The following is a 24,909-nucleotide window of genomic DNA, read 5'->3' as shown; positions in this document are numbered from 1 at the left end:
GGACCTCGGAATTAAGAAGGGGAGCTGAAGGCCAGAGGGGAGCAGGACCTCACCCAGGAAAGCATTCTGCCTTAAAGGACCCCTCACGGCTCCAGGAACAATGTGGAAGGACAGTGCCCTGCACAGCTCCCACACTCTGTCCCCAGTTTCCCTTCACCTTCGGGTACTCACTTTGAACACTGCTGATGCCCGGGCTGGATGGAACCAAAGACATTTATTCAAGTTCCTTACAACAGCCAAGACAGGCTTGCGTTTTCCACAGGAAGTGGACTAGTATTGAAAGGGACAAACGAGATCACAGAAAATGCAGTTGTCCCATTTCTGAAGCAAGACTTCTTTCACAGTAATCAGCTTTGACCAGGAACTGGGCAGCTTTGCTGCCTTGCGTCTGAGCTGCGGCTTCCATAACCCCTGCCTATCTCCGCCTGCCCTCTGCTCTTTCCTGCATTCTGGGGCTGTCACTTGGGACATAATACTCTGTAAGGCCATGACCTTTCTTCTTCCTGCCACGCACCTGGCTTCTGGCAGATGTCCCTTGTCCAGTTGGTTCAGGCAGGCTGTGCTAGTAACAGTCTAGGGAGTGAACTCGTGCCTCCTGGCAGACCCCAGTCCTGGGAAGGGCCTTTCCTTACTCCTGTGATACCTCCGCCTGCAGCTTCCCTGTGGCCTCTGCCCTCCTGGAGGCCTGGAGCTGAGCTGCGGGCTGGCAGGAGCTCTCATTGCTGGCTGAGCCCTGCCAGCCCTGGCGGACGCCCAGCATGGCCTGGCCCTGGCGGAGGAAGTTGGGGCTGGAGAAGCAGTAGAGCACGGGGTCCAGGACGCTGTTGAGGTAGGTGAAGGCTATGGAGCCATGGAAGAGCTGTGTGCAAATGTTGAGGGCAGGGCAGGCATTCAGGCGGAAAGCCACCAGGGACGCCATGCCGAAGAGGACGCTGGGCAAGAAGCAGACGATGTAGACGGTCACCACCGCGGCCAGCATGCGCACGGCCCTCCGCGGGCCCTTCTGCTCCACCAGGCCGCGGCGCCGGATGGTCAGCCCGATGCTCACGATGGCGAAGAGGATGATGGCCAGTGGCAGGAAGAATTCCAGCACGAACAGTGCCTGGTGCCAGCGGAGCCAGGGCGAGGGGGCCACGCCCAGCCGGTAACTGAGGCAGGCCCGGCTGGGATGGGAGGTCAAGAGCAGGTGCCCGTTGAGGAGCAGGATGCCCACCCAGAGCACCCCTGTCACCCGGGCGGCTGCCCACGCCGAGGCCCGGCTCAGCGCGTGGTGGGGCCACACCACCTTCAGGTAGCGGTTGAACGCGATGGCGGTGAGGAAGACCACACTGGCCGTGCGGTTGGTGGACAGCAGGAAGAGGTTGACCTTGCAGGTGGTGACGCCGAAGCGCCAGGTCTCGTGGAAGAAGTAGTAGTCCACGCGCAGGGGCAGGTTGATGATCAGGAGAAAGTCCGCGATGACCAGGCTGACCAGGAACACCGTGTTGGAGGTCCAGGGCCGCATGCGCACACAGAAGATGAGGAGCGCCAGGCTGTTCCCCACCAGGCCCAGGACGAACTCCACGCCCAGCACTGGCACCAGGAAGGCAGACACCTTCTCAGAAGAGGTGAGGAGGCAGTGAGCCGGTGACCCCGATGCAGTGGTGAAGGCAGAGGGAGAGGGAGGGAGGGAAGGAGGCAGAGAGGAGGGAGAGAAAGAGGAGGGAGAGAGAGATAGAAGGGGGGAGGGAGAACTGAAGTTGTAGAATCCCATGTGTGCTGCATGGGCTGTGGACCTGAGAGAAGTTTCCAGTCTTTCTACCCCTGAATCAATGTTCAGAGATGAGTGCTCTCTGTCAGCTGGCTACCACAATGACTCAGTGTCCCGGGGTTTTATCTGCTTCCGCAAAGCCACTGAGAAACACCCAGTGTTCCCCTTTGCTAACCAAAGGGAACCCTTCAGCCCTCCCTCCGTCGGCCCCACCCCGTTCCCTGCCCCATCCATCCCTTTCTCCCTCCCCACCTCCCTGTGTTGGGTGACCCCTCAGCCAACTCTCTGAACCCAGACTGCGGGGTGGTATCTGTGCTGCCCCAGGCAGAGGAGAAAGCAGGGCTCCGCAGGGGTGACATAGAGGCCCAAAGAGACCCTGAAGTGAGAGGAAGGCCCAGCTGGGGTGAGTTGGGGGGAGTGTACACAGCTCTGAGTGGTCAGACATTTGCTTGCTGAAGGCAGGAGCTGGTCCTGGCAACCCATAGCTCCCGGGATCATGCAGACCACCCTAGATATCCGCCCACCCCCATCATCTATACAGGCTGGGTGGCCGCCTCCCTGCCCCCACCAGCTCTGGCCACTGGGGCTGTGGAGCCAACAGGCTGTTGTCCTGGGGAAGAGAGGTGGGGAGTCCAGTCTACACCTGACCATCGTGTACACAGCCTGTAGGAACCAGCCTGTTTGTGCTCTGCCAGTTGCAGTAGTTACTCCCCGATTTCTGATGGTTCCAAAGTCTGTGATGGGCCAAGTCCATGGATATGATGAAGTACATCCCACAGGCAGAGGGCTCCCCTGCCTATTTCTACTTCCATGATCGGGGGATCTGGGTGCTTCTCCCCTGAACAGAACAATCTTGAGAGTCCTTGAGTTTCCCTGCCCACTGCCTCCCCACCTCCACCTTCACCCAGCATTCACTTTAGAGAGGCGAGTAGTGGGAAGCTGGGGCTGGCTTTGGGCCAGGTACAAGTCCTGCTGTCCTACTGTGTGGTGTTCTTAGGAGCCCACGTGGCCAGGCCTGTGGACAAAGATGAGGGCCTCAGGCTCCGGATAACCTGCGACAGCACCAAGGGAAGCTGTGCTTCTAGGTTCCAGGACCTGACATCCACTCTTGCCAACTGGCTGTGGTCAGCAGTATGCCATGTGCTGCCTACTCTGCTTGGTCTCTGGGTTTCAGGCACAGAGGCTGCTGGCTCCTCTCCCAGATCCTCCAGGCCTCTCCCCTGCCCTGGCTCCCATCTGGCCAAAGCTGAGGGCAGACAGGCTATGCCCACAGTGTGCAGGGTGGTGAGACCACCATCCTAGCTTTGAATACAGACAGATCTCAGTTGGAAACAGAGCTGCCTGCTTTCCAAACCTCTCTGAGCCGCATCTATAAAACGGGGTGCTACCACCTTCCTGGAGAGTTGTGAGGATTAAATGCAACAACGTATGTAAGAACTTCTAGGCAATTCCCTGGCACAGAGCTGTGTTCAGAAAAACAGAAGATCTAATCTTCATTATTTTCTCTCTGATTAGGCACTAGGGACCAACCCCCTCTTGTGGCCACTCATACCCAGCCAGGGGGCCTCCCAGGGACATTCCCATGTTCTCGTCTCAGCTTCCCCAGAGAGCCACACTTTGCTGCAGCCCAAGCACAGGCCAGGCCTCTGCCCTTATCGCCCTGGATGGTTTGTAAATTTGGGGGAGGCTGGTAGTGTTTTTTCTTTGCTTAAAGGAGAGGAAAGCCCTTGGGGGTAGAGAGGTGGGTGAGCAGAGGCACAGCTAGGGCCTCTGCTCTTCAGTGGAGTGTATCGAAGCAGTGAGCCACGGGGCTGGGGCGGAGAAGGCAGGGTTCAGACCCCAAGTTTTCTGTAGGAAGCTTTGACGCTAACCAGGGACCTGTTTTATCCAGATCCAGCCCCCACATGCAAGCCCTTTTCAACTTTTCATTGAAGTCAGGATACTGAGCTCAGATCTCCTAAAACATTTCCATGTTGCGCTTCCACCCACTGTTGCTTCTGGGTCTCCCAGCACTCCTGACCCCACAGGAGGCCCAGGAGCCCTCTGAGTCTTTGGACACAGTAGCCCAGAGCAGGGGGATATGGACAGACACCCCTCCCCTGCCAAGCTCCTCAGACGGCTTCATGCCCTTTACAGGTTCATCAAAATCTTCAAGTATTAACAGTGGTTAATGCTGGATGGGGGAATTTGTGTTTTTATGCTTTCTACAATTAGCAGAAATCCCTCCTGTTATTGGGAGAGAAAAACCTAACAGATGCTATTTTTTAACATGATGTAAAAAGAGTAAGTGGGAAAGAGACAGAGAGATGACATCAGCTGTGCCCCCAGGACAAACATAGGAGCCTGTGTGGATTGGGCTATACACACAGTGAGGAGAGCCCCTCCAAACAGGGACACCCCCGACCAGACTCTCTACATGTCCATAGTCACCCAGTGCCCTGACACCCCAGCCAACACACAGTCGCAGAAACACATGGGGTCCGCCATAGACCACAGCTTGGGTGTGTGCAGACCCACAGGTGCTCGCCCACCCGGAAGGCTTTATTGAGGGCCGCCTTGGTGGCAGACAGGTGCTGAAAGGAGCCTGTGAGGACGCAGGATGGAGAGGCAGCCCAGCCTCAGGGTGCAGACCACCTGGTAGAGCTGTGGGGCGGTGGGCTAAGGGCTGTTAGAGGAAAATGGGAGCGACTGGCCCCTCAGGAGCCTGGTGTCTGGGCCAAGAGGATGGGAGGAGAATAGCAACAGTGGTATGGAGGACCCAGAAGCAGGGGACAGTGAATGACTCAGCAGCAGTACACCTAGAAGCAGTGGGGGCTGGGAGAGCAGCTCGGCAGGGGTGGCACTCCGGCACATGCTGTGGCTGCTTTGGGCCCACAGCAAGATGATCACCCCAGGGGCTTCTTGCGAGTGGGGTCCTGGGTCACAGCTAGGGCCACAGAGCCTTGCTCTCGCTCCCAGACATACCTGTGGTGACACAGGTGAGCAGGGGTCAGACAAGGCTGGGCCCTGAGGATCCCAAGGAAAGGGAGGCAGTCCCACAGTGGGGGGGGAAAGTCCTCCCATGGACTCACGCAGTCCCAGCTGGCACCAGGAGGCTGTCATCAGGGGTCAGTCTCAGGTGCTGGCCCTCCATCATCACCACGGAGGAGCCCTCCTGGGGGAGAGGAACCAGAGAATCGAATGGAGGCTATTGGGCCTCGACACCTGTCCGAGCATCCTGAGTCTGCCTTGGCAAGGAGGCCCTGGGAGCTGGACCGGGTATAGACTGGTCCCCATGGGCAGGAGGTTGTGCCCCCCTCTTTCCTGGGGGCCCCACTTGCCAGCTGCCACAGCCACATGTCCACATCCTGCTTCGGGCCTTTGCTGCTGCCTTGTCCGTGGACGATCACCTAGTGGGAAGTGACACAGGTTTTTCTGGTGCTTCCTGCCCCACACCGTATATGGCCTTGAACCTGGCCCCCAGACACCAGGTCTGTTTGGTGAGGCCTGAAACAGTCTTATCTCCACATGTGGAGCAAAGATGGGACTTGGAGAGCAAGGCTGCCTAGGATCAGGCCTCCCTGCTGCCTCCGTCACAGTGGGTGCTGCCCACCTGCCATTTGGGATCACTCATGCTGCCCTTCACACACACATGCATATCTGCCCTTCATAGCATGTCACAACGACCCTTGACCTGTATGACAGCGTGCCTGCCAGGGGCACACTAGGGACACACCCATGTAGCATGCATACGTAGTTCCCCAAAGCGTGTCTACCTCCCTTTCTCCATGAGATTCTGGCCTAAGGAGCAGGAGGGAGAGGGGAGGGGAAGGGATGAGCGAGAGCGAGAGCGAGGCTGAGCCTCTGACATGCGTCAGCCTGGAAGCCCACAGCTGCTGTGCAGGCTGTGCTCCCACTGGCCCAGAGGTATCTGTCGGCATAAACCCAGTAGGTATCTGTCGGCATAAACTGAAGCAGATGGGAGTAGGGGTGAGAAAGAAGCGGAAGGCAGGGCCGTGAGGCCCGCTCAGTACTCAGTGATGTCGCTGTTATGGCTGGCAGGGGCTTTGTCATGTGCACCTGCTGTCATAGCCCTGCCGAGCCCGGTGTCTGCTGGCCAGGCCTCCAAGGGCAGGTCTATATCCAGTAAGCATCTCTCCATGGTGCTGCCTAATTCTAGCTGCAAGGATGTGCCAGTGGCAATTGTAAAGCACAAGTGAACACGAGCCTCCTCCTATCAGGTCTCCTTGCTTCCACACTTGCCCTCCCGATCCTGCCCCACACAAAGTACAGTGGTTTTCCTGAAACACCACTCTGGCTTTGTCCTCTTCCCACTTCAGTGCTTGGGTGAGGCTCTGTTATCTCCAGGATAAGTCCTTTCACCTTGCCTAGCCCAGGAGACCCACCAGGACCTGGGCACTGCCTGCTACTCTGGCTGTCTAGCAATCACACCTGCTGTCCCATTCCTCTGCCCTGGCTCCTGCCAACCTCAGCTACTTGCAGTGCCAACCTGTTTCAAGCTTTCAGGTCTTTGCTTGTGCTTCTCCCTCACTCAGAATCTCTATCTTCTGCCTTTTGCAAACTGCTATGTTTACTTAAAAATGCAGTTTACGCATCACCTCTTCCAGGAAGCCTTCCTTGACTACCTCCCAGCCTGGATTCCTCCTTTATCCTCCTGTGGCTTCCTAAAGTTTCTCTACCAAATAACATACCACATGATTGTGGTAATTGTTGATTAACTGGTTCTTTTACCAGATCATACACCTTTTGAGGCAGTGATTCTAATTTTCTACCCAAGCCTGAAACATAATAGACAGTCAATAAATACTGAATGAATGGAGGCCAGCTTTGTTTGGGTCTCTCTCTATGCACCTCTCCACCCAACCCTCACTCCCAAACACCTCTCTCCCTTCTGGCTCCCAAGTTTGTGACTGGCCAAAGACTCAGGAATTCCTACCTGGGGTATAACCCTAGAAACCTTTTCACTGGATGGGACAACCTCTTACTCTGAAGGCAAAGAAAGGTTGCTTGGGACAACATAGCCTCCACAGGTTTCCCCTCATCGCAAAGCCATCGTTCTCTGAGTTAGGGAAGAAACAGGAAGGCCTATACTCCTGTGTAAAGTCTCCAAAGTGTGTGTGTGTGTGTGTCTAATTTCCTGGGGCTGCTGGGTAGATGTGCTGGGTGGCCCAGGGCTGCATTACCTGGGTCTCATAGTTGTCTCCAAACAGGCTGAGGGGTGTGCCTGCCTGCAGCTCCCTGCGGTGGCCATCCAGCCAGGCTTCCAGGAACATGGGCTCCATGACGGATCGTGTGCTCAGGGGGAATGGTGGTTTCTTGAGCAGCTGGTCTGCATCCACAGCCCAGCTGTGGTTAGTGTCCTCTGGCCTAGCCTGCCCAGCCCCTGCAAGCCCAGTTCCCAGGAGCCCCAGCTCTCAATTGCCAGAATGGGCACTGGATCCAGCAAAAGGACCCAGCAGGTCTGTGGTGGGTACAATTTAGTGCCATCTTGCTGTACCTTGGGTACTGGGCAGAGTACTCAAAAGGGGACTCCCTGGAACCCTGGGACAAGATCTATCCTGCTCTGGGAAAGGAGGGAGGTAGGGAGAAAGAAAGGCAGTTCCAGTGGCCTCACCAGGAATGGGCTTTCCTGTTTTGTGCTGTTCAGAGCTGAAGAACCTGTGGGGACATACAGGGAAGGGGAGAAGGGGCCAGCATTCCTGACTGAGCAGCCAGTGAGAGACACACATGGACACACACTCATACATTCTCAGGTGCAGGAGCCCACACACACTTGCGGGGCCATCCCATGACTCCTGTGGGCCACCCACTTTCTCACAGCCCCGTGGAGCAGCCCCTTTCCCTCCCCAGGGGGCTTTCCAGCCCGGGCCTCCCACCCTGGGAGGGGCAGACTTTCTCCCTAAATCCTGGGCATCATGGTTCTGGGCTGGCAGGTCCTGCATGGAGCACTGCTTGGATGGGTCTGTTCTCCCCAGCCAGAATATGGGGCTTCAGGACAGAGAGAGGGAGGGGCCGGGTTGGGCCTCACTCCTGGATGATGGGGGCCAGCTGTGTGCCAAGGTCCTCGCAGTAGAACCACTTCTCAAACAGGACATCCGTGGTGCCTCCCACGTAGTATCTGCCAGAACAAAGGATGGGCAACCCAGCTCTCCATCTGGGCGGCCTCAGGGCAGCCTCTCTTGGGCTCTGCACATGGACGTTTGGGCCTGGCTGGCCCTGAAGAACGGGCCCTGCAGAGCTGGCCGCCTGCTTCACTCGTTAGCACAACCTAGTGGCCACACCTGAATCTCCAAGAAGCAGCATGTGCCCCCAAAGTGAGAGGGCTATTATCCACTCCATTCGCCTCGCTCTTCCTGATTCCCAAAACTTGACCGTTTACAAAGTGGATAGAACTCTGGAGCTCAGAGAAGCTGCGCAGTTTGGGAGGGGTTACATAGCCTGTAAGTGGCAGAAGCAGGGCAGACTGGAGACAACCTTAGAAGGGCAGAGAGCATCAATGACAAGCATCTTCATTTTTCCCAAAGCGAAAGCTGACGCTGAGCTTGCATCCAGGGGCGGTGGCTGGATGCTCTGCCTGCCTGCTGGTGCTCCAGGTCAGAGCACATGGAATCTTAAGGAACCAACACGTGGAAGATGCCCCCAGGTGAGGGATCCTTTTGCTTTCAGGGTCATGGATGCCTTTGAGAACTGGGCCAAAGTGCGGGACCGAACTGGCCTCTCCTCTGGAGGAAGGTCCAAATGCATGTACATATAGCCTCTAGTGGACTCCCAGAAGCCCACCCAACCCAAGCCCCCAGTCTGGCTCAGAAAGCGCCTCTGCTGGCATGAGGAGTGCCCGGCAGAGCGAGGCCATGCCTCAGGCCCCGGTGTGTGCAGCACATCTGTTGACTGCATGCCTAGTACTCAGGCTCTGATCCTAGGCCCAGGCCGGCTGCCGGCTCTTCATCTCCTCCCCAGAAAGAGAAGTGGTCCTGGTCATGGGACATAATTTACACACAGTGTACCCACCCTGCCCTGCACCCTAAGTTCTGTCCTGGGATGGAGCTGGCCACCAGAAAGCTTCATAACTGGCCCGTGATGTCCTCCAGAAATTGCTTTCAGAGTGGAATTTTAATGTCGAGTCCTTGGCTTTTATTAAAGGTCAAAAGCAGCCAGATGAAATCTGTTATTGAATTTGCTGTAAAAATGTTATTGAGGAAACTGTGCTTTCCATCACTGAAGACTCCCTAGATAAAGCCCCAAGAGAAAAATTCCTTCTAGAGTTTAGGGCCAGGCATCTACTTCTCCAGCAGACGATTATGCAGTACATCAGTAAGCAGTTATTAACATGGTGTTTTTTTTTGAAAAGCAGTTAATGGTATAAGAAATACTCGTGAGTTTTTTCATGTAAAAAACAAACAAAAGTCAAAGCCATGCTTGCAATAAGCCTGCAATGCTGTCAGGTGCAGCATAGAAAAAAGAAACGATGGAAGTTTAAGCGCCTTGTTAGGTTTAACCAGTGGGATGACAATTTTTTTTCTCTTTATTATTGTTTGTTTGGTTATTTATTTTGAGATATCATTCCCTGTCACCCTTTTCCTGACAGGTCCTTTTAATGTTCTTGCTTTCTTGTACTTTTCCAGATTTCAAGAATGAATGTGTATGCCTTTGGTAATTAGAAAAAAAGGGAAGCATTTTTTAAAAAGTGTCCATTGTAACAAGAGATGTCACTAACCTGTTGGGAATTTTTAATTTTCTTATTTAAAAAATACAAAAAGTAGTTTCGCTTTTGGAACACTCCTGGCCCCCCTGAGCCAGAGGCTGTGTCTTCCTTTCAGAGGATAATAATCAAGGTACTGATTGGACCCAAAGGGGAACTCAGCTCTAGGAATGGCGTGGCCGTCCCTGCGCCGTGTTGTCCCCTCCCTGGGGCTGACTCCCACTCCTGTCCTGACTGTCCTGGCCCGAATTTCGTATTTCTCTATCATGCCAGCTCTGCCATTATCTAGCAAACTCAACTTCCCTGTGCCCCGTTTCCTCGCTTGTAAAGGACAGATGGTAACGGTACCTGCCCCATAGGATCACTGTGAGGATATTACAAATAAATACACATAAAGCGCTTAGCCCGGTGCCCGGCCCATAGCAAGTGTTATGCAAATGTTAGCACTGGTTGTGGATGAGCTGGTGCAGAGAAACAAGCAGAGGGACGCCCTGGCAGAGACTGAATAAACTCTGGAGACACAGGCTGCGAGAAGCACCGGTTCTGGTCCCAGCCAGAAGGTCCTCAGGCTGAGGGGACTCTCAGGGGATCCCAGGGGGTCACATCCAACCCCACCATCAAACCCACCCACCACCTACCCTAACCCCTCTTCCATTCGCCAGCAAATACTGGATCTCCATTATCTCCAACCCACTCCGTGGCAGGAAGTGTTTTCTTGGGTCTATCTAGGATCCTTTCCTCTGCTGATTGCCCCCCCATCTCTGCCCCAGACCCCCAGACAAGGTCCATTTACCTGAGTCCATCTAGCTCGGTTTTCAGCCGCCTCCGCTCAATCACCAACCCCACAGTGTTGGCAAACCTCTGTGGAGAGTGGGGGACCCCAGCAGGCAGGAGGAATATCTGTAGTTGTGGGGACAAGGTACCAACAAGGCTGCAATCCCCCACGGAGACCTCAGGGCCTGCAGCATCCTGTCCCTCTCAGCTGACCACAGGGTCCAGCCCAGCCCAGCTCTCTGCCCGGCCTCCCCTGACCAGAGAGAATGTCAGGCTGTGATGAGGATGGGGCAGCCCAGAGGAGAAAGTGCCAGAGAATGGGGCCAGAGCTGAGTGGGCGGGCAGGAGGCCAGGAAAAGGCAGGAGGATAAGACCTCCACCAAAGCCGGGATGCGTGGCAGGATGGCTTCCTGTTTTGGTGGCCCTTTGCTTTCCGACCCCTGGGGCCCAGCCTCACCTCTCCCTGCCGAATGACCACATCCCGATGTTTCCCTCGCTCCAGGACTTGGAGAACCATGTCACCCTCCAGCTGATAAAACACCTGTGGGACAGGACAGCAGACAGGCTCGGATCCTCCCTCTTCCAGGTTCTTGAGTTCTGACTGGGAAACCTGAGAAAGGTCCTGAAGGCCTGGGAGTTTATGAGCAGCTGTGTCACTCCTGTCGTGAGGCCCCACCCTCCCCTGACACATGCCACAGACAGGAGTGCTGGGAACACACAAGGATCACATCTTGACACGCAAGTGATGACCAGAGAAGCCAGGACACGACAGCTGGCGTCTGGCTTGGGGGCAGGAGGCTGGCTGAGCTGCTCACGGGAGAACTCAGTGACCCTTCAGCAGGTAAGGAGAACCAGCCATGGACTGTGTCCTAGGGGCTGTGTAAGTACTTTCCTGTACATGATCCGAAATCTTACCAACCACCTCCAAAGATGTTATTAGTCCTATAATACAGAAAAGAAAACTGAGGCTCAGAGAGTAAAGCAACCCGCTCAAGGTCACAGAGTTAGTTCTGGAGCCCCCGTGTGGACCCAAGTCTGAATGTAGCTCTGGAGCCTGTGCTGGTTCCTCTGGCAACGGTGATGCTGTGCCCGTTCACGTCCCTCTGGAGGTTGGCTGTGTAAACTGGGGACTCAGTGATGCCGGAAGCTGTGGGGGATGGGAGCACTCCCCTCCTGCTGCCTTCCTGGGGTGGGGTGGGGTGGGGTGGGAGGGGGCCCGTACCGTGTTTTCCCTCTTCTGTCCTAAGTCCCTAATTAATGTGTTTGCTGAGATCACCCAGCGGAGCTGGGAAGAGGAGGAGGCAGGCAGAGTTTTTCACCACCAGTCACACATTACACTGATGTTAAAACCACAGCCAAATAGTTGAAGGGGTGTTAATAATAATATTATTATCATGTAAAGAGTTAGAGGTGACAGAAGTTCTTGTCACAGCATCTACTAAGAGAAATCAAGCCAAGCTTAGGGAAACTAGAGCAATGTGGTCTGCGTGAGACCAAGTTGACACAACTCTTCTGAAGGGCAATTTGGCCACAGGAAGGAAGAACTTTCACAGCTCACACCCCTGTGGGTTGGCCAGAGGGGTTTCTTGAGATACAGGATCTTCGGTGCTGAAACTGGAAAAGTCCAGGACAAACCAGGACAGTGGCCATCTTATGCTTTTGACCTACCACCTAATTCCGTGTCTAGGAGGTGGCTGCAGTGAATCAGACAGGCACCTGCCTCAGGGCGCACATACATGGCTGTTTTGTCACCTGCATGGTAGTTAAAAGCACAGATTCCAGCATTACCTGGCCCTCAGCTCAGCTAGGTCACCATGTGCCCTTGGTCAATTCAGTTAGTTTTTCTGTGCCTCCGTTTCCTCATCTATAAAATGATAGTGCCTACTCAGAATGTCGCTGTGAAGTCTGCTGGGACACTACGCAATGTACCCGCCACATAGTCAGCACTCGTAGGCCAGTAGCTATTAACATTAGTGATGGCAGGAATAGCAAAAATAATGCTAATAATAATGAGGGGAAATGTCACTATTTTATGACAGAGTCAAAATATGGAATATTATGCAGCCACTAAACACGATTTTTGAATAACTGTTAATAAGGTGGGAAAATGAAAAATGCTAAAGTTATCATGTTAACGCAAGATTCAAAACTACACCCAGCAGGGTTCTACTTATATAGCAATAAGTGTGTAAACCTAGGGAGCGTTCACAGTGTTGGGATTCCCTGCGTGGTGGGATTATGAATGAGGGATGCATTTGTCTTTTTTTTATATTTCGCCTGTTTTCTACAAAAAAAACAATATTCACTTTTATTATTGGAAATAACCCATGCAAGATGTTTAAAACACACAAGAAAAAACCTACCAGGTTCTCTTAGAGAGCAATTCTGCAACCCCACCCCCAAATCCCAGGTGGGAGGGAGCAATTCTGCAACCCCACCCCTGTGTATGTGTGGGGTGGGGGGCACTTCTTCTGCAGCACTGGGAGAGGAGGAAGGGCCCAGAAAGTTCTAGGGAGGGGGACATAGCCCTTGGGCCTTGCAAATATCAGGGAAGGCGGTCTGATGCTGTGGGCAGATTCAAACCTATCTGGAAGGTACAAAGTGTTAGCAGCTATCCAACAAAAAACGGGAAGGAAGTGGAATTTTTCTCAGTCCTGCCTCTCTGCCCAGAGGCTTTCCTTGTGATGAGGGTCAGGCCTGGCCTGGAGCAGAGGTTCAGATCCTGAACAATAGAAAATCCAAACCGCCGTTGGCAATCCAAAAGGAATTATGCCGGAAAGGGGCTGAGGGGGCTGAGAACCAATGTGTATTAAGCACCTACTGTGCGCCACCAGGCAGGGCCAGTGTCTCCATGTGCCACAAGGAAACAGGCTCAGAGAAGTGATGTGATGTGACCTGTCCAAGATCACATGGTTAGGAAGAGGCAGACTCCCAACCCAGGCTACCCCCCTCCCGTCCCCCCCACACCTATGCTCCCCAAGGGATGGACTCAGGTAAGTGAGGTATGTGTGGTGTATGGAGCTGGGGCACCTGAAGGGCTGATGCTGAGGCTTGAGCTCAGCAAGGAGGAAATTTTGGTTCAGTGACTCCCCTTCTCTCATCAGGGTGGATGGAGTCTGGGATAGAGAGGAGGCTGACGCCCTGCCCTGTGGCTTTCCAGGGCCTGTGGCTGGTATTCTCCTTCGCCTCAGGGGTGGGTCCAACCCACCTCTAGCCAAATTCCTCCCCACCACCCTCCACAGTGGGGAGACCTGCTCAGGCCAGCGCTCCTCATCTGTCAGCCACCCTGCTCAGTCAGGGCTTGGCCTGGGTCCCTAAGTGGACACCCATCCACCAGAGCAGTTTGGGGAGACCCCAGGGTGGGGCATGGGGCAGAAGTGGTAGAGGGGCAAGAAGGGACGGAATGAAGGAGGGAGACAGGAGAAGTGAGATCAGGGCTACAGAGTGAAAGCCTCTGGAAGACAAGATGGGATCTTGAAGCTGACTGAGGCAGGCAAGAGAGACACTGCATCCAGCCTTGTCTCCCCTACCCAGTCTCCTCTTTGCAATTTTGGATTTTCCTGTTGTTTTTCTTTTCCCAGAGGAAAATGGCCTCCAGTGAGTTGGGTTGTGAGAAGGGGGTGGCCAGGGAAGTGTGGGCCCTGGAAGTGTGAGAGGGGAGGGGTTGGCCAGCTTTGCTCTGCAGAGATGTCCCTGCTGGCCCGGGGCCTCACCCCTCTGCCCCTCACACATTAGGTGCTCAGGAAACATTTGTTGAGTGAGTGATTCTCTCATGCTCCCTCCAGTCCCCCCCAATCCCCCAAGCTGTGGCTGAGTCGCCAGCAGTGGGGGTGGAGGCTGGTGACCAAGTTGGACTCCGGACCTTGAACTCCAGCGCCAGGCCCCCCCGGATGATAGGTAAGGGGCCCCATAATTGATCCTTTGCCACCAGAGATTCTGATAGCTGGAAACCCATCTGTGTCCCTTCATAAGAGGGCCCATCTTTTTCTTTTAATTTTTCTTCTGTTTATTTACTTTGATGTAGGTAGAATAGAAACACAATCCAAAATTCAAGGTACAAAAGGATATTCAGTGCAAATTGCAGATTTCCCCTCCTACCTGCCCTCCTCTCCAATAGCTTCTAGCAACTGATGTGTCTTGCACCCTCTACATAATGAGGGGCCTCCAAGCCCCAACGCTGCCCAGAGAATTTGGCTCCCAAGACCAGAGTGGAGCATCCAGGTCCCTCCCACTGTTTGGGTCTCATTTTGGAGGCCAATCTTGCATATTCAGATTTGTGAGAGAGGACCAGGGCATCCCACCTGGAGCATGGACAGCCCATGTGCAGGGGGTGAGACCAATAGCTAGAGCCTCTCACACCTGCAGAGGCTGGGATCTTTCTGAGGATGGAGCTGTCAAAGGCGTCACTGGGTGCTCACATCTCCCAGGCAACAGTATTACCCTGTGATTTCGGTTGAGCGCCCTTCACCCATCAGCCATCTGACCACCCCGTCTCTGTCCACAGGCTCTGGTTCTACAGGAGGCACCCTCTGCTCCCAGGGCGGGGTAAGGGGAGGGCAGTCGGCAGGCCTACCTCCTCACCCTCCTCGATGTGGTAGTCCTTCCTGATGTTGGGGCCTCCGACAAACATGACTTTGAGTTGCTCCTGATGCCTGCAATGGGTGTGGGGGAAAAGATGCTGAAGCAGCTCGTGGGAGAAGACAGCAAGGGTCTATGGGGGGCCCAGAGGGAGCCTGGGTACACCTGGGAGAGGTAACAGGGCTATTTCTGCATCGTTGTTCCTGTCAGTCTTCAACATTTGTCCCCTTCCAATCTCATCCCAGGGTGCCCATGTGTATCTGAATGCCTGTCAGTGACTGTATGTGCCTGTGTCTTTCTATGTCTGTGTCTTGGAGTGTGTGTGTCCCTCTGTGTGTGTCCCCCTCATCCTCTGACCCAGTAGGGGGAACAGTGTGGTGGTGGATCTGTCTCTTCATCAATCAGGAACCCTGGGCTGTGCTCAAGACCTCCACACACAGGAGCACAAACTGAAGGCCCACTTCCTATAGGGGTAAAATGACCTTTATCTACCCCCCACTCGCCAGAGCTGTCTGACTATGAGACTGTCTGTTCCCCCCAAACTGCTGGGCTTAAAGCTCTGAGGCACTTGAGGGAGGAAGTGGAAGAGGAAGCTGGGGGCAGAGGCCCTGAGACGAACGTATTGGGGGTCCTGGTGGTATGGGAGTGGTCTTGGGGAGTGAGAGAGAAGGCTAGATCAAGACAGGGGACCAGGTCATTCCAGGCGCCTCGAGAGCTCAGCCGAGGAGTTTGGTCTTGGCCTGAGGGGGTGCCAGGGAGCCTAGGATATATATTTTTTCTTTTTTAGTCATCTTTACTGAGATATACTTTAGGTACATATGGAAAGTTCTTGAATGAACTCACTCAAGAGCTATTTCAACCCATCAATCAGAGTACATAAGCCAGGTCATGTTCTTCCTCTGCTCACAACCCTCAGCAGATTCATATGTACCCCCTGCCCCAGATTCATATGTACCCCCTGCCCCAAATTCATATGTTGGAATCCTAACACCCAGTACCTCAGAATGTGACCTAATTTTGAAAGAGTGTCATTGCAGATGTAGTTAGTTAAGCTACGATGAGGTCATACTGGAGTAGGATGGGCCCCTCATCCAATACGACCGACGTCCTTATGAAAGGGGAGATTTAGAGACACACACGAGAATGCCTTGTGAAGATGAGGGCAGAGATCAGGACGCAGAAGCCAAGGAAGGCAAAGATCGCCTGTAAACCTCCCGGAGTGAGGAGAGGCCTGGAGCAGACTCTCCCTCACAACCCTCACCAACACGGGGGGGAAAACCACAGCCCTATTCTGTCCTGTGGCCACCAGGTCTGCCTGCGGCCTCCCACCCCCTGTTCGTTAATACTTATTGCCTGCCGCCTCCCACCAGAAGGGACTTTTGTCAGTTTGTTTCCTGCTGTCTCTCCAGTGTCCGGAACAGTGCCTGGCATGTAGCAGGTGCTCAGTGAACATCTGCTGAATGACTAAAGGGAGGGCCTACGTTTTGAGATTACTAATATTGGAGCAGCGCTGGAGGGCTGCGTGGGGGGCGTGAGGCAGGGGAGGCCTGAACTGCCCAGGCTGGATGTGACAGGGCGGAACCAGAGCGGTGGCCCTGGGACAGGAGAAGAGTAGGTAGATCTGAGACACGGCTGATGGAGAAACTGGAGGCATGAGAATGAGACTGTGGACAGGGTGGAGGTGAGGAAGGAGGTGAGGGTGACGACAGTGGTGGGAGAGACGAGGCTTTGGGGAGAGGCGGCTGTTAGCCCTGGCAGTGACCACGAGTGTGGACTTTGGAGTCAAACTCTTGCATGGGCTTGAGACTGGACCCTGTCCCGCCTGAGCTCCGTGACACTGGCCAAGTTACTTATTGTAAAAGTCCACCTCCTGGGGCTACTGTGAGAATTGAATGAGGTGATGTAAAAGCACTGGGCACAGTCTCTGGCTTGTCAGTTCAGTGATTGCAGTGTGTGCTTTGAGGTTGGAGCCGTTCTGTGGACACAACAAACATGGGATTGGGCGCCTGGGGCTGGGGAGCACACCAGGCCAAGCCACAGGAGCCCAGGGAAGGGGAGTGAGGTGAAGGGGCCACAGGGGAGAGCCTGAGGGGTCGACTGGAGAAAGACTACCGTGTTTCCCTGAAAATAAGACCTAACCGAAAAATAAGCCGTAGCATGATTTTTCACAGTACTCATAATATAAAATAAGCCCTAATGCGTCGTTTGGAGCAAAAATTAACATAAGACCCGGTCTTATTTTGGGGGAAATACGGTAGGGCTTATTTTATATTATGAGCATCCTGAAAAATCACACTAGGGCTTATTTTCCAGTTAGGTCTTATTTTCGGGGAAACATGGTAGCTGGACCACCATCAGCCCTGTGGGGGGCTGTGGGCAGAGATAGCGGGTGTGTGTGTGTGTGTGTGTGCGCGTGTGTGTGTGTGTGTGTGTGTGTGCGCGCGCGCGTGCGCCTGCCAGCAAAGATGAAAACTGGGAAGAGTAATAATCCAAATCCTCCTACAGGAGCTGACCAACCCTCTGACTTCATTGTCTGACTGCGGCTTCCTAGACAGGAGTGGGGGTGTATGGTTGGGCTGTCCCCAGACCTGGGTACTACTGCAATTCTGGGGCATGGAAAACCACCCTCCCCAAACTTCTGCGAGTTGCTGGCGGGTGGAGGGAGAGCTGTTTCTCAGCCCTGGGGGGCAGGGCTGCCACCTGCCATCTGCATCTCCCCTGGCCTCCGTTCACCCAGCCAACCTCAGGACTCAGGCTCGCAGTCTCCACAGTAGACTCGAAAGAGGAACAGATGAAGGTGGTGGAACCGGAACACCCGCCCTGAAGACGCCATGAGGACCACAGCCCCCTTTCTGCACGCTTCTGGGTCAGGGAACTCGGAGCTGAAGGTTGAGGGGTGCAGATGGAGGAGGAGAAGGTGAAGACAGAGGACAGGAGGAGGGGGGCGTGCCTGGGACTCACAGGAGCTTGTTGCAGACGGGGGGCAGGAATGAGGCTCGGTTCTCCTCCACCCAACTCTTCACTCGCACGGGACGTTCCATGGTTTCCCAAGAGCTGTGCTCTGAGCGGTGTCCTGGAGCCGTCGGAGGGGCGCATCTCCGCCCTGCCGCCTATTGGCCGCCTGGGTTAATCAGCATCCCAGGGGTCAAAGGGCGGGGCAACCCCGGTGTCGGGGCTGGGGACCCGCGCGGTGGCCACTGTCAGCCTTTGGTCCGATGCCCCGGCACCGCCCCCCACTCACCGCTTCCCCTCCAGGCACCTGCTCGGCCCTGCCGCACATCTGGGGGCGCTCCGCACGCCCGCTCGGGGGTTGGGAGCCTGAGACAGGCGTAAGACATAGGATCGGGAACCTTCCTGGTCCTTTGTCCCCAGACTTTCCTCCTGGGCCCCAAAGAAATACTGTAGTGGAGAGCAGGCGGGATTGGAAACCCGAGCGCTTGAGTCCAGGGGAGCTGGCACTGGATCGAAGCCTCAATTTCCTCATCGGAAATATGGGAATGTCTACGAAGTCATCTCAGGGTTGTGGAGCGGCCACCACAGACCCCGATTAGGGTTGTCCTTTACCCTGTCACGAGGATGGAGTCTGGCCAGAGCCCCTAGGTTTACTGAGTGCCGCTGGCTGCCCTGATTTTGGCTGGGTGACGGGTTCAGGAAGGACGCGAGGAGAGGCCGTGAGCGCAACGCTGCGGGGGCCCCGGCGCAAGACAGGGACCCGCCGGGCCGGGCTGGAGGGCGCGTTGCCCTCACCTGCAGTAGTGGTGGTGGTGGTGGTGGGGGGGGGGTACAGACACGGTCAAGCTGCGGGGCACTGCTCTAAGCTCCTTCCGTGTCTTAGGGGTCACACGACAATTCTATGAGAAGTTTTACAGATGAAGCACCGAGCTCTCGGTGTCCTAGCTCTTAGGAACCTCGGGGTGCGGGGGTGGGGGGGAGGGCGTGCAAACCTGTGCTAATGTTATACCCCGTGTGAGAGGCTCTAACCCAGTTACCCCGGGGGCTCAGAAGAGACCTGGTGTGTGGGTGTGAAGAAGAAACGGGTGGAGTGCGGAGGAGGGGGAAGGGCAATCGACACCGGCTCGCTTCTCTTTTTTCCGAACTCAGAATTCTTAGGAAAATTGCGCGTGTGTGTTGGAGGAGGGTGGGGTGCAGAGCTGGTAGGTGGGGGCGAACGAGAATAGCTCCGGCTCGGGCACCAGCAGCCTGACTACAGAGTTCAAGAAATTAGAAATGTCTCCAACTCCTGCTCACCCCCACACCCCAGTATGTCTTGCCCCCTCCCTGCTGCCTGGGGTAGGCTGGTGTTCTCAGCACCCCCAGACACGGAGACGCCCCCGTGCAAATCAAAACCCAGACTGACAGCAAATAAGATTCCCACTCGCCTTTGCTGGGACGTACCCTCCTGTTTCCTCTCCACCCCGAGTCCCTTTTCCCCTTTCTCCCTTCTTTTTTTCTTTTTAATTATTCATTTAGAACTTTTCAACTGAGCATTTCTTTCTAGAATATTTTTTGGCATCAAAATAACTCAAACCGTATTCTTTATCTTTCTCATTAGGAGTAATCGGTGGAAATCTAAGCAGTGACACATGAAACCCCCCAGGATCTGTGATGTGCTAGGTTTGGATGTTTGTTAAACCTATGGATGGGTGGGTTGGTGGATAAAGGCATGCGTGAACTCACAGTAAAAGGCAAGAAAGAAGAAACGAGTTCAGCTCAACAGATGTTCTGTTGCCTAGTGCAAAGGGAAGAATGATAGTTACTCTGTATTGTAATATATCTGGTCAAATAACATGAATAATTGAGGTCACAAGTGAATGTTTGGGGTCTGAATTATCCAGATGAATCCTAAACACAGGCTAATTAATCTGCTATACAGTCACTGTCAAATCTGCCCCCTAGTTTGTGCTGTGTAAATAAATCACCATGTCTATTCAACTGGCAAGCCTCCTAGCTTGGGTGTTGGGCACCGTTTGACTGCCTTCTGGGAATATTTTTCTGTCTAATCTTCCAGTTCACTATTTTTCTATTTAGTTGACGTATTCTATGGTTCAGCTCATCTACTGAGTTTTAAATTTCAATGGTTTCATATTTTTATTTACAAAGTCTTTAATTGGTTCCTTCCTACAACTTCTTTTTATGGATGTGATACACTCCCTTATTTCTCCAAGGAAACTGTTTTAAACTGTAAACTCTCTATCAGTGAAGATAATATTAGCTGCTGTAACGGGGTGGGGGGGGGACGGACCCATCCCAAACTCTGGTTTAACACAACGGAAGTTCACGTCTCATTCCTATGATGTGCGAGGCGGCACTTCCCCGGCACACTTAGGGACCTCATTTGACAGAAGTTGACACAGGATCTTGTCTCCTTCATCATGCAACTTCCAATATCACCCTGGGCATTGAAATCCAGCCGGCAGAAAGAGGAAAAGGGAGAGTGGAGGTACTTATAGGCCAGATCTGGCCAGAAGTGGTGTGCACATTTCTGTGCCACAGTCCACTGGCGGACACTGAGACTGTCAGTGCTCTCACCTAACCTCAGGGGAATCTGGGAAAGGTTCTGGCTCATCTCTTTTTGATGATATTGCTTTTTCTCAAATGTTTAGGGATCCTTGGGCAAGGTCATCTTTATGGTGGATGTTCTTTGTTAGGCTGTCTCTGCAGAGCCCACTGAGGTGAAGAAGCACAAGTTGTACTGAGCTATTTTCAGAGTGGGAGTAGGCAGGACCTGCCACTAGGTAGGGTATCTCAGCAGCTGGTCTCCTGGGCTTGGGCACTCCCAGTTTCTCCTGGGTGATCCTCGCCATCCCAGGTACTGCCTTGTCTTTCTGCTCTAAACTCCCACATTCATTGCTCCCTCCCACCTGGAGCAGACATCCCATCACAGTTTCCTGGGCTATGACAGGGATGCATGGGGACCATGTACCACCTGCTCCTGCTTTGGTGCCCCAACTAAGTACCCAAGCAGTCCTTCCTGGATCTCCTCTCACATCTTCATCCCCCCTCTGATGGCTGCTCCCAGTCCCCTTGGGAAGACTCTCTTCTTGGATCCTGTATGCACTGGGGCTGAGATTTCCTTCTTCAATCTAATTTTTGCCTTCTTTTAGTCATTCCTTGCAGGTTCAGCTCCAGGTCTATTGAGATGTCCTCTTCCTGTGCTTTAGTGTGTTTATGTATTTATTTATTTTCTATTTATAGCTTTCATTTTCTGGATTTGGTGTTTAACCTTTCAAAAAACAAAAACAAAAAACACGCCAGACTGTTTCCCAAAGTGGCTGCATCATTTTCTATTTCCACCAGCCATGTGTGATGGTTCTGATTTCTCCACATCGTCACCATGGTTTGCTCTTGTCGGTCTTTTTGGTCCCAGCACTCATACTCTCAATCCCATGCTTCCTTCTCTGGGAACTCAGTGGGAACTATTGAGAAATTCTTGACACTTCGACCTGCTGCTACCCCCCGCTGCTTCCCTTAGCCAGTTCCCTCTTCAAGTAATCATTGAAGAAAAATTTCTCCCTCGGATCAGAGTATGGTGTGAGGTCTCAGGAGCCTAACTAACTATGACAATAATAGCAGTGACACCGTCTCTGGTTTCCATTACGGAATGATTACTACATGGCAGACTCTGTGCTAATCCCCATACATTCTCTCATTTAATCTCCATATACGGATGAGAAAACTGAAACCCAAGCTCAGAGCATGAACTAGCGCCCCCCAAAGGTCCACAGCTGGTAAGTAGAGGTATCAATATGAAGAACCTGTGCCTAACTGGAATCGAGACCTGTGCTTTTTTCCACTGTGACATTATGTTTCTTGTTAAGAGTTCTGCTCCGATTCACTCCAGGGGCTCTAGTGTTTGGCGGTGTTGGGGGATTAGGGATTTGATTCTAAAGTTAGTAAAACAAAAGTTCAATATAGTTAAAATCAAATCACAAAATTCTTTATATCACTTATATAAAGTACAGTCTGCAATAATTCTTAGACATGAAAGCTTAGGAACCACTGAGCTAAAACCTCCAAAGGAAGTAATAAAGGGGAAATCTATATGGCAGATGCTTGGACATTTGGTCTGGTCTGCTTATAAGACAACTCTCACATTTCTGGGTGGCTAGAGGATGGGTAGATTATTCTCAAAACATTCCTCTTTGCCTGCAGTGTGGCTGCATTCTGTATGATATTAAGCCCTTTGGCCCAGTAATTAAGTTCCTGCCTTTCAGCCTGAAACTCACTTTCTATGCTCTGCATTGTGATGCAAGGCCTGGGATTCTGCAAACTCCGTTTATGATGTACCAGCTGGTCTAGCAGGCCCCATAGGAGGAAGAAGGAACTTGTTCCTTCCCGATTGCTTCCTGTTTGTCCCCTGTCTGCCTATGGTTCTTGGGCTTATCATCTTGCTTCCTTCCCTTCGTGGTTTCTAAATCCAATTTGCAGTTTTCCCAATTCTTGCAGAATCAGCTTTAAAGTGATATCAGAAGCTGGCGTGCCCTCTTAGCGGCTGGATTTCAATTTCACAGTCTCCCTATTACTAAAACTTCCAAGTTTTAGTAATTCAGTTTCTTCTTAGGTTCCCTCAGCCACAGGGGTTGTACTGCCTCTTACAGTTGCTAGTTCTGTGGTCCTGCAGAATTCTTCTTCTTTTTTTCTTTCTTGACTTTTCAGTTACCTAGTTAATAACTTTAAACCTAGTTAACAGTTCTCTGTATTACATTCTTTTTGTTAAATAATGGATGTGGTTTCTGTCTCCTGACTAATATACTTTCATAAGCTTAATTCTGTATGTTACATGATTTGTTTATGGTTGTGATTTGTAACTCAGGGAGGGTTAGATTCTAAGATGGGCACATCAGGTAATAAAATCGGTTGGCCCGCCAATATACTGCCTCTCTAATGTGATCAAAAGTGGCTGTTGGTCCTGGGATGGAGCCTGCAGCCTCAGCCAAGACCCTACTGGATGGACAGGGCAGGGAAGGATAGCAAAGCGCTATGGTCACTGCCAGCTTTTCAGGGCTCTCTGCAAATAGAACAGGAAGCTCTGTCCCCCTGTCACCTCACAGGTGGAAGGACCTTGGGGAGAGACACTCACAGGCCAGCTCTCTTACGAGCTTTCAGTTTAGCTGATGTATTAGCTGCATTTCCATTTTCTCTGGCTCCAGGGCAGTGTGGGCTCTCCCTCCCTTGCCTCCCTCCTTCTTCCCATGGAGATATTCTATAGCTTGATGCTCTTCTTTCTTCTCTTTGCCAGGGACCACTGAATGCTCCCTTCCTTCAAATTGCTCTGTGTTAGACACTCCCCACTGCCCCTCCCCTCCACCCCATTATTCTTCCTGGCATGATCCCACATGCCTTGGATAGAAGCAGACATATGTGGGCTTTTATGAGTTCAGGACACTGGATGGCCGCTGAGCTTGGCATTTCTTGTAGCTCAGGTGTCATGGCATAATTCATACCTGCTACCTACAGATGAGGAAACTCAGACATATCAGCCACTCCTACAACTTAATAAAAACATGATCAAAACCTCCAAAGATAAAACAAGCTGAAAAAAAAAAACACCCAAAAAACAGAACGATGGGCTAAAGATTTGAACAAATATTTCACAAAGATATACAAATAGCCAATAAGTACATCAAAAAATGCTCAACACCGTTAGTCATCAGGGATATGTTGCCACGCAGCAGCCTACCCATCTGTCCCCTCGTACCAGCCCCTAAAGAAAGGAGAGTCTGTGAGACGGATACTTTCATGGACTTTGCTTCACCTTTGTGCTTGCACCTTATGTCTCCCTGTTTGGCCCCAAAGGATGGCTGGTTAGTCAATGACAGGTAAGATTCCTCAAGGGAGGAAAAACCTAAGACAGTCACAGTCACATAGGGGACATCGGGAGAACTCATGGGGTTGATAGAGGTGGGCACAGACCCCCACTGTCCCCCAGCTAAGGAGAGCTTCTGCCTCTGTGGCTACATTCCTTCCCGCATCCTGCTTGGGAGAGAATCAATGATGTGATAATATCAGCTCTCCATCTATTCATATGCATAAAGGTTTTTTCCCTTGGGGAGGTACATACATCCTGAGACTTACGGTTCTGCTGTCTGCAGGCAAGGGTGATTGGTTTGAATCGGTTTCCTAGTATAATGTGGGAAATTCACAGATCTTGAGATTAACAAGCTTTACTTCCTCATTTGTTAACCAATAAAAGCTATGCGTTGGCCCGATTCAGGGCTCAGTCCTTTGAGGCTGGAGTCCCTTGGCTCCGCTTGCACTGTATTCTTGGCTACAGTCTTTCTTAACCCTGCGCCGCCCTTCTCGCTCCCCACAGCTCTTGTTGTGCTGGACACAACGGGGACATACAAACAAAATCTTCATTGAGATACTGTTACAGACTCGGTAGAATGGCTAAAATTAAAAAGACTGACAGCACCAAGTGCTAGCAAGGATATAGAGCAATTGGAACATTCAGCATTGCTGGTGGGAGCATAAAATGGCACAACTACTTTGGAAATAAAGGGTCTGGCAGTTTCTTATAAAACTAAACATAGAACTTCATCAAAATAAAAAATTTCTGTGCATCAAGGAACACAAGAGAGTGAAAAGGCAACCCACAAAATGGGAGAAAATATTTGCAAATTGTGTATCTAATAAAGGATTAATATTAAGAATATATAAAGAACTTCTAAAATGCAACGACAAGAAAACCAAACAACCTAATTTAAAAATGGGCAAAATATTTGAATAGACATTTCTCCAAAGAAGTTACACCAATGGCCAATAAGCACATGAAAAGATGATGAACATCGCTAATCACTAGGGAAATACAAATCAGAACCACAGTGTGATACTTCTTCACACCCATTAGGATGACTATTCCAAAGGGAAAAACAAACAGACAAACAAACAAACAAACCCAAACAAACATAAAATAAGTATTGGGGAGGATGTGGAGAAATTGGAACACTTGTGAATTACTAGTGGAAATGTCAAATGGTGTAGCTGCTATGAAAACCAGTATGGTGTTTCCTCAAAAAGTTAAACAGAATTACCATAGGATCCAGCAATCCCACTCCTGTGTGTGTATTCAAAAGAAGTGAAAGCAGAAACTTGGACAGAGATTTGT

At 52.2% G+C, this 24,909-nt stretch overlaps 2 protein-coding genes across 2 annotated transcripts; both read right to left on the bottom strand.

Moving 5' to 3' along the window:
- Positions 1-479: 479 nt before the first annotated feature.
- On the bottom strand, positions 480-1,892 carry OXER1 (oxoeicosanoid receptor 1). Its single transcript, XM_019748650.3, has one exon. The coding sequence runs from the start codon at positions 1,751-1,753 to the stop codon at positions 629-631; it is 1,125 nt and encodes a 374-aa protein (XP_019604209.3). The 5' UTR covers positions 1,754-1,892; the 3' UTR covers positions 480-628.
- Positions 1,893-4,252: 2,360 nt separating this feature from the next.
- HAAO (3-hydroxyanthranilate 3,4-dioxygenase) lies at positions 4,253-17,920 on the bottom strand. Its single transcript, XM_019748651.3, has 10 exons — positions 17,763-17,920; positions 14,797-14,875; positions 10,681-10,764; positions 10,243-10,349; positions 7,779-7,868; positions 7,365-7,408; positions 6,934-7,079; positions 5,071-5,139; positions 4,822-4,904; positions 4,253-4,714 (listed from the first exon to the last, which is right to left on the bottom strand). The coding sequence occupies exons 1-10, from the start codon at positions 17,840-17,842 to the stop codon at positions 4,636-4,638; spliced, it is 861 nt and encodes a 286-aa protein (XP_019604210.1). The 5' UTR covers positions 17,843-17,920; the 3' UTR covers positions 4,253-4,635.
- Positions 17,921-24,909: the final 6,989 nt, after the last annotated feature.

The sequence above is a fragment of the Rhinolophus sinicus genome, chromosome 2 (genome assembly GCF_057876585.1).
Source record: "Rhinolophus sinicus isolate RSI-liver-muscle chromosome 2, RSI-T2T, whole genome shotgun sequence".
In the NCBI taxonomy this organism is placed as follows: Eukaryota; Metazoa; Chordata; class Mammalia; order Chiroptera; family Rhinolophidae; genus Rhinolophus; species Rhinolophus sinicus.
Note: the sequence above shows the minus strand (reverse complement) of the source record. Positions and strands in the feature narration are given on the sequence as shown.

What these genes read in the sequence shown, in the direction of transcription:
- HAAO (XM_019748651.3), bottom strand. Translation starts at nt 17,842, where the DNA reads ATGGAACGTCCCGTGCGAGTGAAGAGTTGGGTGGAGGAGAACCGAGCC. An exon ending in CTGGCCCCCATCATCCAGGA is followed by an intron (nt 7,409 to 7,778) that starts GTGAGGCCCAAC and finishes ATGTCCCCACAG; the next exon opens with GTTCTTCAGCTCTGAACAGC. An exon ending in AACAGGAAAGCCCATTCCTG is followed by an intron (nt 7,080 to 7,364) that starts GTGAGGCCACTG and finishes CTGTGGATGCAG; the next exon opens with ACCAGCTGCTCAAGAAACCA.
- OXER1 (XM_019748650.3), bottom strand. Translation starts at nt 1,753, where the DNA reads ATGGGATTCTACAACTTCAGTTCTCCCTCCCCCCTTCTATCTCTCTCT.